Source organism: Archocentrus centrarchus, chromosome 18, assembly GCF_007364275.1.
Source record: "Archocentrus centrarchus isolate MPI-CPG fArcCen1 chromosome 18, fArcCen1, whole genome shotgun sequence".
NCBI lineage: Eukaryota > Metazoa > Chordata > Actinopteri > Cichliformes > Cichlidae > Archocentrus > Archocentrus centrarchus.
The window spans coordinates 1,314,912-1,328,087 of NC_044363.1; the positions used below are offsets into that span (position 1 = coordinate 1,314,912).

General features: G+C 39.4%; 1 protein-coding gene across 1 annotated transcript; it reads left to right on the top strand.

Annotated features, from left to right (window-relative positions):
* The first annotated feature begins 9,311 nt into the window (after positions 1 to 9,311).
* LOC115797591 (uncharacterized) lies at positions 9,312 to 10,644 on the top strand. Its single transcript, XM_030754190.1, has 4 exons — positions 9,312 to 9,375; positions 9,486 to 10,193; positions 10,298 to 10,420; positions 10,613 to 10,644. Exons 1-4 carry the CDS (start codon positions 9,321 to 9,323, stop codon positions 10,642 to 10,644), a joined length of 918 nt encoding a protein of 305 aa, XP_030610050.1. The 5' UTR covers positions 9,312 to 9,320.
* Positions 10,645 to 13,176: the final 2,532 nt, after the last annotated feature.

A 13,176-nucleotide genomic window follows, 5' to 3' on the forward strand; every position in this document is an offset into this window, starting at 1 on the left:
AAGTGGACGTGTTTCATTTGTTATTAAGACAGGATGTTCTTATCTTGAGGTCAGCTGTAGAATTAAATGCAAGATTAAAATATTTTTTTGGATTTTTTGTAGATTGTGGTGTTCAGTGAAACATGGCATGGAAAATTTGAATTTCGTTATAAAGTGTGTGTTTTAGGATTTATTATTTTTGTGGCGTCATGTTCACAATCTTTTTTTTTTGCTAGTAAATGAGTTTTGTAACTTGTGGTGTGGTTTGAAGGTGAAGATGAAATGATGTAGGGATCATGGAAAGGCTTTCAAGACAAACATCACTGTTTACTTTACTTGTCCTCATTCTCTCTCAACAGAATCTTCTGTAAGTTTTTTTGTTTGGAAATCTTTGATTACTGAAGATCAAATAACATAATAAAAATGTAAAGACCTTCATGTTTGAGACTATTTCTGTGCACAACTTCAATGCAATGCTAACACAGGCCTGAGTGACTGTTAGTATTGTGGAAATTATAAAATGAAGCTGAACTCATGCGGTCATGTGGAAGATTTTGCTAGTCACCATGCTAACATAAATGAGGTGAATTTCTTTGTTACGCCATGAAAATGATTCTGATGTTGAGGTCATTTGGGCCCCAACTGTCATGATCCAACCACTAGTTTTCAGACTGAAATCCAAGTGCTTATACATCTGTTGTGGTTGTCCTGTGACCGGACTAATGACTTTATCATCAATAAGAACAGCTAGTAATGATGCCTCTGTGTACATGAAGTATTATCATGTCAGGCGTCTGTGAAAGAGGGAGAATGGTTCAATGCATTGGCAAAGAGCTGAATATGTAAAACACTGACTGGAAACAAAGTCACAGCCCACGCATGGCAGAAAGCCTAACAGTCATAGACTGCATGTAATATCAGACCACACAGGTGGATAAAATGAAAACACAGCTTTATATCAGCTTTGTATAATCTTTATTTAAACGGGCCACATGACATTAAAATTCTCTTTCCAAGAGAGACCTGGCCAATAAGCAACTATACAACAACATGCATGTGAAAAATACTCTCAGTGTTGTTAGCATGAATGCACAAACACCATAAGCCAAAGAATAACACACTGTACATGCTACTAGGGGTGGCTGTGGCTCAGGTAGGTGACCCAGTCAGGTGCTAGGGCGGGTCATCTGGTCGATTAATTCCTGACTCCTCTGGTCCACATGCCCTATATCATAATTATAACTGACATGATCATTATTTTAGATTATTCAAAGTAGGCAACTCTTGTGTAGATGACAGTTTTGCACATCTCGGCATTTTCTCAGTCAGCTTCACGAGGTAGTCACCTGGAATGGCTTTCAGTTAACAGCTGTGCCTTGACAAGTGTTAATTTCTTGTCCTCTTTGTCATGGTCCTGGGCCGTCTGCCCAGCGTTTTGTGTTTTTTAGTATATTTTCCCTGAGTGTTTAATTCCCAGTGTGTTTTGATGATCTTGTTCCCTTTGTCTCTGTCTCCCCTGCTCCATGGTCTTGTCTGTTTTGTCCTGATGTCTTGTCCCTGACCTCCTGTGTTTTCATGTTGTTATTCCTAGTGTTGTGACTAGTCTGCGTCTCTGCCCCGTGTCTGTGTGCCAGTTCCCCGTATGTAGTCTGCGTGCACCTTGGTTAGTCACTTCCTGTATTATTTTGACAGTCTTGTGTTCCCTGTGCTTTGTGTCTAGTTTTGCTAACCCCTGTTATTAGTTTCATTTGCTTCACCTGTTGCTCCCTGCTGTTTCCTCTTGCCCTGATTACCTGCTGTGTATTTAAGCCCTCAGTGTTCATCTGTTTCTGGTCGCGTCGTCTTCAGTATTCCCTCGCTGTGTGTCTCCCTGCTCCTCCTCAGATTTTGGTTTAGCTTCTTCCCAGTACAGGTTTGTTTTGTATTCTGTTATTTTCCAATAAATCCTGTTTTGTGAGTCTGCATCCTGGGGTCCAATTCTGCCTGCCACACACACGCCATGACACTCTTAATGTGTTTGAGGCCATCAGTTGTGTTGTGAAGAGGTAGAGTCGGTATACAGTGGATAGCCCTATTTGAGTAATGTTCTTATCCACATTATGACAAGAACTACTCAACTAAGTAAAGAAAAATTACAGTCCATCATTGCTTTAAGAAATGAAGGTCAGTCAATCCAAAAAATTTCAAGAACTTTGAAAGTATCCTTGTGGCATGAATGCCTCTGTTATGTCCCAATACACGAACACACAGAGAGCACACCAGCTTTCTCACCAAGATCATTTTATTGCTCAGTAAGCATAGACATGGTTGTCTTTGCAGCAGGCTTCACCTCGGCTCTCTCCTTCCCTCTCCCTGCCAGCTACTGCATAAAAACACAGGACACACGTCATCAGCACGCATGTCAAGCACCTGCGCTCCCCATCCTCCCCTGATGCCCCTCCCTGAACCCAATGTCCCACCTCTCCCCTGCAGCCATGCCTCAAACCATGGTTCCTTGATACAAAGGAGCAAAGTCCCAAATTGGTTTCACCTGAAACCACTGATCATAATGACCCACGCCTCCTTTCACACCTTGGTGCATGTGATTATCCACTTGAACAGTGGAGGGTCACAACCACCTCCAGGGGACTATGCCCACTGGGGTTCAAATACCTGGGTTTCTCTACCTTTTGGTTTGAGAACTGAAGAAGCCTTTCGGATTAGAGGTGAAACGTCTTCAAGAAACAAAAAGTTCCCACCGTGAAGTATGGAGGAGGAAGTGTGACGGTATGGGGTGTTTTGCTGGTGACACTGTTGGCAATTTATTCAAAATCCAAGGCAGACTTAACCAATATGGCTTCTACAACATTCTGCATTGACACACCATCCCATCTGGTTTGTGCTTAGTGGGACCATCGTTTGTTTTTCAACAGGACAATGACCCCAAACACACCTCCAGGGTATGTAAAGGCTATCTTACCAAGACAGAGGGTGATGGAGTGTTACATCAGATGACCTGGACTCCACAATCTGATCTAAACCCAACTGAGATGGTTTGGGATGAGTTGGACCGCAGAGTGAAGGCAAAGCAGCCAACAAGTGCTCAGCACCTGCCAAGAGTGTGCAAAGATGTAATCAAAGCAAAAGGTGCCGACTTCAAAGAATCTAATATCAAAAATATATTTTGGTTTGTTTAACACTTTTAATTTTACTACATGATTCCTTTTGTGTTCCTTCATATTCTGGATGACTTCAGTATTGATTTAAAATCTTTTGGGGAGGGGGGGTAAAGAAGACTTTTAGTGAAGGCACTTTGAGAGAAAAACAGTGTATGACTACCAGTCCATTTAGGACCATTTCTTGTGTAGTTAGAGCTAGGTTTGCATAAAGAAGGGTCAAATACTTCCAGTAGTTTGACTTGTAGTCTAAAGTGGCTTGATTTGTCAGAAAGACTAGAAAAGTGCTATACACTACCAATGCAAATATATTACATTACAGAAAACCTTTTCTGGAGGGGTCACACAGAATGAGGTCACAAAGAAAAAAAAAAAAAACAATACTGTGAACATGATACACCTTTTGAGAGTTACAAAATAAAATGTGCATATGAAATCATAAAATCATCTATCCATCTCCTTAATTGTTTCACGCATGCAGGTTCAAGAAGAACATTTAAATGCCAAACTTTAAAAGAAAAGGCAATTCAAATTTGAGGCTGAATAAAATATCTGCATCTAAAAATATACACCATACCACAGCTCACAGTTAGTGATAATAAGTAAATTGCTGTAATAAATTAACAAAAATTACTTATTCATTACTCATCACACTCAAAAATGGAAGCGGTACTGGGGGGACCGTATGTGTCTGCCACTGGTAACAATACAGATGAAGTTATTAGTTTTCATCTACATGGATCCTTTTGACAGGTCTCAGATGTTGAGCTAATGTTAGCTAAAATGTCTCAGACTGACAGGTCAAAATTGGGAAAATTCTGGATCCTGGTGTGCGAACAACACGGCAGAACTGTGGAGCTGACCCATGTTCAGGTAGGTGGCCTGACAAAAAAAGAGTACTACAAAACAGAGTCTGGAAACACAGAACAAGTAGAGCTTGTTACGTGACACGTGCCATACCCCGTAAAAGAGGACTTAAGTGTGATACCCAAAACGAGGTTCAACAATGTTTATTGGAACAAACCACAAATAAACAACAGTGACTCGAAAGGGGCTGAACAAAAGTCTTCTGGCAGGGTTTTGTGATTTACGGAGCCGGTCATCCATGTAACCACTAGACACTTGCATAAAGGAGGTCCTGGGGGAATCCTGAGGAGAAGGAGAAGTGAATCAATGGGAGAATCGAAACACGGGGATTAACTAATGGCGGAGGATACAATGGACACCTTACTTGACGTTATGTGGGATTCTGGTCCAGGAGGGTTAACAGGTTGGGAAGCTGACGAGATTCCACAGTTCCAGGAGGGGGGTAAGAGAGGGGGGTGGGCAAATGGAGTAATCCAAGCCACGAGAAGGTAGGAGTCAAGGTCACCACTTATCCTCAACTACCAGATCCTTGATTAGCCAATGGGATCCAGGAGTGACAGCAAGGAATAAGACTCTGAACAACCCAACCCACCCCAAACCCTTACACACCAGCAAACGCCATGACAGAGCTAACATAATAAAGGCAGGGATAATAAGGAAATGACAAGTGACAGAGACACAGGGGTTTATGTTATTTTAGCAAAACATCTTTGGCAGAAAGCTTTAACAAATTTAAAACACCTCATAAAGTATTGCTAGCATTTTCAAATATGAAAAAAACTCTGCTGGCAGCATTAATGCTGCCTTTGTTGTACAGGGACACACAGGTACAGAAAGGTCACAGTGTATGCACTCTGTCAGACACAATGTGTTTTATCACCTTTCTGTTTAGATGCATTGGTGTAACGGCCTCTGTGGTTTTCAGCAGGATGTTCGCTTACGCTCACACGTAGCTCATGATTTACGGACCACTCGCTGTAAACACCTGAATACTGCAGTTTTCAGCGGGTCATACTTTTTCCTGCAACTCAGAATACTCCTTTGATCTGGAATGCAAAACAATTATTGAAGACAATATTTAACAGTGATTACTGAAACAGCAGTAGAGTACACAGTAAAAGAACCTGACACAGATACTGAAAACTGGATAAAAACAATTACAAATGGAAAATGCAACATTGCATTTATGCAAAAGAAGATCTACACTGTTATATGGATCCTGAATGTTAAACACCAAAAGCATAGATGCATTCATTCATGCAGATATTACTAATTATCTGTTTCTGGACCTACATGCTGCTGTTTTCTGGTTTAACTGTTTATCACCTACACTGGGCTCACTGCCAGAGTCAGTGTTCTACACACTCACATTAATATGGTAGACATTATTTTTAATGAAATGTGTTTTCATGGAAAATGCTGCTGAACATTAACAATGAAAACTCAAAACTTCTCAAAATATTGATGTTAAAAAGGCTCAGCTTTGACTTTGGTGCACTGTATATATCACATTTTGTGTACACCTAACTCTATCTTCAATAATTTTAGATATAATTACAATTCGTAATATTCAGATATAGGCGATATCTGACCATGCGATTGTTCTCAGATATCATATTGCATTTTCCGCTACAGGCTGCAGTGAGCACGTGATCATGTTTTCCATACAGTAGATTCTGTGTCACCTCTGGCTGGCCAATCAAACACATTCTTGTGTCTCAAAAAGTGGAGCAGCTATCAGTAACCTTCATTTAACACGAGAATCTGACCACAATGGTGTCTTCACCGTCTTTCTGTCTTTTGTGCGTCTTCTTGGGAGAAATGGGTAAGTTCCATTACCATGAATTCTCTTTTTACTCTTTTCCAGTCTATTGTCAGATTATTACAATGTATTGAATCTACATTTGCTTTTTCTTCAATTCCACTACAGCTCAGAGAACAGATTCACAAATGTTCTCGTCTGTTCCTCAAGAGACACGTTTCATATCAGCTGAAGTTGGTGGAAAGGTGACATTAAAATGTTTCCATGATGCTGACGTTTCTGCAAGAGTTTTCTGGTATAAGCACACACTGGGACAGAAACCAAAGTCAGTCTCTTTATTCTTCAAATATAATTCGAACAACTCTTTTGATGAAGAGTTCAGGAACAATCCACGTTTCACGCTGGATACAGAAAACGGCAAAAATGATCTGACAATTAGAGATTTGCGTATTTCAGACTCAGCTACTTACTACTGTATTCAGTATTTATACACATTAACATTTTTAGAGAACATCATCATCAGTGTAAAAGGTTCAGGTATGAACATCAAAACTGTGGTTGAGCAGCCCACATCTGAGACCCTCCAGCCAGGAGGCTCAGTGACTCTGAACTGTACAGTTCACACTGGGACCTGTGATGGAGAACACAGTGTTTACTGGTTCAAACGCTCCAGCGAATCCCATCCAGGACTCATTTACACCCATGCAGGCATAAATGATCAGTGTGATAAGAAACCTGGCACACAAACAAACACCTGTGTCTACAACCTGCCGATGAATAACCTGAATGTTTCTCATGCTGGGACCTACTACTGTGCTGTTGCCTCATGTGGACACATACTGTTTGGAAACGGGACCAAACTGGACTTTAAAGGTGAGTTTGTACAGTTTGCTCATTTAATCAGCAGTTAAATATGTAGAAAAAAGCTAAAAGTGCTTTTTCTGGTGTCTGGATTTGCAGGCGTGGTTGATTGTCTGGGCTTGGTCTGTTTCTTGAGTGGAGCTCTGACCTTCAGCACCATCCTGAGTGTTTTACTGGGTTACTTACTGTACAAGATAAACAGGAGAAACAGATACCAATCTACAGGTAACCTGTATCCTTTAGATAACTGCTGGACTGGTGTCAGCAACATTTGGCTTTCACTTAAATCAATTTCTTTGTGTTTCATAAATAGAACCTCAAGTAAGATTTTCAGGCCCCACAGCAACAAGATCAGAGGTATTTTTTTTAATTAACTGTCAAATTGCTTTTCAACTGACTTTTTACAGTTATCTTGAGGTTTTGGTTGAATCTAAGATCATATTCTGATCTACTTTGTACACACTGACAGGGTTACCAGGATGCTGACAGCCTTCATTATGCAGCTTTAAGTGTCAACATCCCCAAGAGATCAAGAACACAGAGGAACAACACAGAAAATGAATGTGTTTACTCAGGTGTAAATCCATAAAGATGGACATTTGCAAATGATGTGGTCATTTTTTTCCGTTTGTGATGTCGTATAATGGTATCTGTTTATAGAGACTTTTTATTTCTCTGTGTAAAATTTTAATGATACACATTTAGGAACTTCTGCCTTGCTTTGTTACCACTGCTAAGGAGGTTATTCTTTTGATAGCACATGTGTGCGTCATTGTGTATGTAAACACAACACCTTTAAAAGTTTTGAATGAATTCTAATGAAACTTTGTAGCCAAGTGGGGCCATGTTAACAATCCATTAAATTTGCCTTACATCCATTAAGGTCCCCCTAATGATTTACTGATCAAAAATTGAGAAAAAGTCTTATAACTTAGAAAATATGATTCTTATTGTGTGTGTCTTGCTATATATTATCAACATATAGAAAGTACCATATCGTCACCTTGTTAAAATAATGGCCTAAGTCATTTTTTGGGGTTTTCAGAAAAGACAAAAAACTCAACAAAAAATAAAACTTTCATCAAAAAAATGACTTAGGCTGTTATTTTAAAAAGGTGACGATATGAAGATTTAAAATACTGTGTCACATTTGACCTCTGAGCTCTCGTTCGAGGTTATTAGATTGATCTGAAGGTCAAAGTGATAATAATGCTATATCAAACATTATTATTAAGAGTATGTTTCTGTCAGCCATTGATTATATTGACAACATACAGTCATATAGAGAATAATATAAGGAGGATTCTTAATGTTTAGTTATAGTTTGCATCCAATTATTATGATACATTTGACTTCTGATCTCATTTTTACATTTTACATCTGCTAGTCTTTCATGGTCAAAATGTGTTGCATCTTTAAAGAAGATATTGTCAAGAGAAAGATAATATACTACTTTGTAAGAAATATACTTTAAATATACTTCATCCAGGATATTATATAATAACCTTAAATTATTCAAATGTAGTAATTTACAAAATATCACCTTTTATCCATTATCTGCTCCTACATAATGCCTGTGTCACCAAAGTAAACAACCGTCATGCTACCCTTATCTGATTTTTACTGGACTACAAACTTCTTAAAGTACCTTTAAAAAGAACAAAGAAAAAAAAAAGAATATCTACAAAATACAAGATTATTAAAATGAATACTTCTAGTAAATACTGACTGGAGGTAAGCACTCTCAGACTGCTCCGCGCTGTTCATGTGATGTAAGTATTGTAAAGTTTTGGCCATATTAGTTTATTTATTTATTTATTTTTTGAGCCAGAAGTAACAGCAAATGGAGGCCATTGGCCATTGGTTGCATAAAAACTAAGTTGTCCATCCAGTCGTGCAGTGAAAACACCACCCTCTCATGTGGTTTAGCCCACCAGCTGAAGTGGCGTACCATGGTTTGGCACATGAGAAAGTTATGGGATGAATAAGAACCAACAATTTCTGTTTTTATTAATGGTAAACCAGACTTAAAGGGGACATATCATGCTTTTAAATCCTTCCTTTTCATATGTAAATCATACACTTCTATATATAAAGTAGTACTGCAATGCTTTGGTCTGAAATCCTTGTTATTGTAGCTCCACAGATCCCTCGTTTACCTGTTCTGAGGCGCATCTTAGAGCAGCTCGTTTTGGTCTCTGTAAATGTCAATGAGACATTCCTGTCTTTCCCAATCACTTCCTCTTTGTTATAATACCACTAACAGCTGGCTCTGAAATATTCAGCAGTGAGGAAATTTCATGGCTGCACTTACGTACAGGTGGCGTCCTATCACAGTACCACACTGGAATTCAAAACCCTGTCCAAAGTTGCAATTTGTTTTAACTCACTTCAACAATTAAAGTGAGTGGACATTGTTTGTGGTTTTCAAGCATCAGAAAAGTTCATACAGACCTAATTACACTCTGCCTTCTCTGGACAGCATGAGCGTGTCAGTTATACTAACACACAAGGACACAACCATTATGAACCTGTCACATTCTGTTCACGGAAACAAACCTCTGTGTACAGAGAAGACACATTTCATACAGGGGGCAGGTCACATGACTTTACAATGGCCAATCAAAAGCAGTCTTGTCTCTAAAGAGTGGAAAAAAGTCAAGGTTCTTTTTATTTAACACAGAGGTCTGAGCACGATGACACCTCCCAAGTTTGTTTTGTGTCTGAAATATCTGATCTTGGCAAATATAGGTGAGATTTTTTTATTCCAACATTGAAAATGACTGTTCATTATCCACATTTGTTAATGAACTGTTTCCCTTTAAATTAATGCTGTGTTTGCTTTGTCTCATTCCCGTCAGTTTGGTTGAGTAATCAGAATTTCTCTGCATCTCATCAGCAAGAGAGACATTTTGTATCAGCTAATGTTGGTGAGAGTGTGACTTTACAATGTTTCTATGAAGCCAACGATGCAACGAGGTTCTACTGGTACAAGCAAAGTCTGGGACAGAAACCACAGCTCATCTCTACTCAGTATGTATTTAAAGAAAATGGCACTTTTCATGGTGAATTCAAGAATAATCCACGCTTCAGCCTGGATTCAAAAACAGGGACAAACCACTTGCATATAACAGACTTGCAAATCTCAGATGCAGGTAATTACTACTGTGCAAGACGGGTTTCGTTAATCCTGGAATTTGCAGAAGGTACTACAGTCAGTGTAAAAGGTTCAGTTTTAAACATCAAAGCTTTAGTCCATCAGTCTGCATCTGACACCATCCAGCCAGGAGCCTCTGTGACTCTGAACTGTACAGTACACACTGGGACCTGTGATGGAAAACACAGTGTTTACTGGTTTAAAGACTCTGAAGAATCTTTCCCAGGACTCATTTACACCCATGGAGGTCTGAATGATCAATGTGAGAGAAAACCTAACAAACAATCATACAACTGCACCTACAACTTGCCAATAATGAGCCCGAACATGTCTCATGCTGGGACCTACTACTGTGCTGTTGCTTCATGTGGACACATACTGTTTGGAAACGGGACCAAACTGGACTTAAAATGTGAGTAACATCATGACTGAGCTCACTAAAAGTAGTTCCCACTCAAAATTCTAAAACCAGAAAATGTGATGAAAAGTCCAATTCTGATATGTGACTTCATGCAGACAATGTTGGAGCCTCTTTCTCTCCTTTCTGGATCAGCGCCTTTGCTTTCACCTCCATCCTGAGTCTATTGCTGGCTTTCTCTGTGTGTATGATGGGCAAGAAATGCGTCTTCAAATCTTCAGGTAACTGGTGTCTTGTCATTAGTTTACAGCTTATTCCATAATTTTGATTTTTGAATCCAAAAGCTTTTATTTTTTATGTTGCAGAGTCTGAAGCCAGTCCCCTCAAAGCAGATGCAAAGGTGACTTATTACAGTTCAGTTTATAAAAATAAGTCTGTTTAGATATTTTTATTAATATATTTTGTGTTGCCAGGGTTGCCAAGAAGCAGTAAAGCTCTTTTCTGATGCTTCACATGTCAGCATCAGATCAAGCAACAGATCAAGAAGTCAGATGGATCACACCTGGAGTCAATGTGTGTACTACAGTGTAAAGCAGTAGGACAACACACAGCAGTAGAAATGGACATGTTTCATTTGTTATTAAAACTGGATGTTCTTCTCTTGAGGTGTAGAATTAAATGCAAGATTGAAATGTCATTTTTTTTTCTTTAGATTATTTGTGGTGTGCAGCAAAACATACTTGGAACATTTAAATCTTATTATAAAGCATATTATAATACATGCACTCTTGAGATTTTTTTGTGGAATGTAATTTTTCATTTCTTTTTTTTTGTTAGTAAATGAGTTTATAGCTTCAGTGCGGTTTAAAAGGTGAAGATGAAATGATGCACGAATCATGGATCAGCTTTCAAGACAAACATTCCTGTTTACTTCCTCTTTTGTCCTCACTGTCTCTCAACAGTCTGTAGTTTTGTTTTGGGGTTTTTTTGTAAATCTGGTTATTGAAGATCAAATAACAGAATAAAAATGTAAATATCTTCAAGCTTGAGACTATATCTGTGTGCAGCTTCAGTGCAGCGCTAACACATGGCAGAAAGCCTAACAGTCATAGACTACCATATGTAACATCAGACCACACAGGTAGATATAAAGAAAACACAGCTTTATAACAGCTTTGTATAGGGGTGGCTGTAGCTCAGGAGGTAGAGCAGGTCACCTACTAATCGGAAGGTTGGTGGTTCAATTTCTGGTTGCTCCGGGCTGCGTGCCGAAGTATCCTTGGGCAAGATACTGAACCCCAAGTTGTTCTCTGATGCAAGCAAGTATGAATGTGTGTGAATGTTAGACAATAAGACCACTTAGCTTACAGTAGTTATACATGGAAGTGCTTGTATGAATGGGTGAATATAAACATGTATAAGTGCTTGGAGTGCTCAGATAGAGTAGAAAAGTGCTATATAAAAACTAGTCCATTAACCATAATGCTTTATTTAAACAGGTGGCATGAAGATTAAAATGATCTTTTTCAAGAGAGACCTGGCCAATAAGCAACAATACAGCAACATGCATGTGTCAAATTCTGTCAGTGCAATTAGCATGAATGCACAAACACAATAATCCAAAGAATAACACACTGCACATGCTACTAGGGGTGGCTGTGGCTCAGATACTGTAGGTAATCTGCTCAGGTGGTAGTGTGGTTAATCTGGTGGATTAATTCCTGACTCTTCTGGTCCACATACCGAAGCATCTTTGGGTTCCATTACACAGACTCCATGTAGTTAAGTATATGCAAAAAAAAAAAAAAAAAATTCCCCAATGACATGTTAATTATTGCAACTGGTTATTATTCTCACAATTGTTTATCATTGTTATTATTATCATAACTACATTAATATTGTTAATTATTGCTATTATATTACACCACCATTATACGTTCACATATAGGCTGCATAATGTTGCAACCAAACGTAGGATACTCATAAGTATTTATCTGGTAAATCTGTTTATGCTTTTTTCAATTTGTATCCACGTGTCACTTTGTACATCTTATACATTCACTACTAGTGGATGCAGTGTGCACTTGTTCTTTGAGAACAGTTATTTATGGTTATTTAGAGATTGGGTACCAACCCCCAGTAATAACATTCAGTATGCTGAATATCAGAGCAGCTGACCTGAAAGATAAGATCATAGCTAGGACTACCAAGACTACTTGAAGTACCCTCTTAGCTATATTCGCATTCTCTACTAGAGGATGCAAATGCAGTATTACGGACAATTCCTACCACGACTATCATTGAAACCAATCAGTTGATGTATACCATGGCAACAGTGATCCTTGAAATGCTTGGCTATAAGATGAACAGCAATAAGGAGCAGTACCCTCCATGGAAACAACAACTAGAGGCTAAGATCAAGGCAGCACGGAGGGACGTTAGCCAGCTCTCCGAGTTGCAGAAAGGTGCAGTGAAGAAAGCCGTGCCTAAGAAGTACAACAGACTGTTCATACCTGAGGCCTTAAAGACTGCCAAGCAAAAACTCACAGCCTTGGCTAACTGTCTGAAGAGGTATACCAGCGAAATAGAAGTCAGGAGAATAAACCGTATGTTCTCCACCAAACCATCTAAGGTATACTCTCAGTGGCAGGGGAACAATATGAGAACAGCACCCCCACCAAGGCTGGAGACAATACTGGAAGAGCATGTGGGAGAAGGATGCAACACACAACACCTCAGCTCAGGGGTTAGCAGATCTAAGAGCAGACCACAGCAACCTCCCTGAGCAGGCTCCAGTAACCATCACAGTGGCAGACATCCAGTAAAGAGTCTCAGATATGAACAGCACCAGGCCCTGACATGATACACGCCTACTGGCCAAATAGCTAACTTCACTCCATGAGCACCTTGCAGCATAAATGAACCAGCTGCTAGAGGCTAAGAGACACTGAGAATGGCTGACTGAAGGTCGGACGGTCCTGATCCCCAAGGACCCCAGAAGTGACCAGTCCCATCCAAATACTGGCCCATAACCTGC

What these genes read in the sequence shown, in the direction of transcription:
- LOC115797591 (XM_030754190.1), top strand. Translation starts at nt 9,321, where the DNA reads ATGACACCTCCCAAGTTTGTTTTGTGTCTGAAATATCTGATCTTGGCA. An exon ending in GACCAAACTGGACTTAAAAT is followed by an intron (nt 10,194 to 10,297) that starts GTGAGTAACATC and finishes GACTTCATGCAG; the next exon opens with ACAATGTTGGAGCCTCTTTC. An exon ending in ATGCGTCTTCAAATCTTCAG is followed by an intron (nt 10,421 to 10,612) that starts GTAACTGGTGTC and finishes TTGTGTTGCCAG; the next exon opens with GGTTGCCAAGAAGCAGTAAA.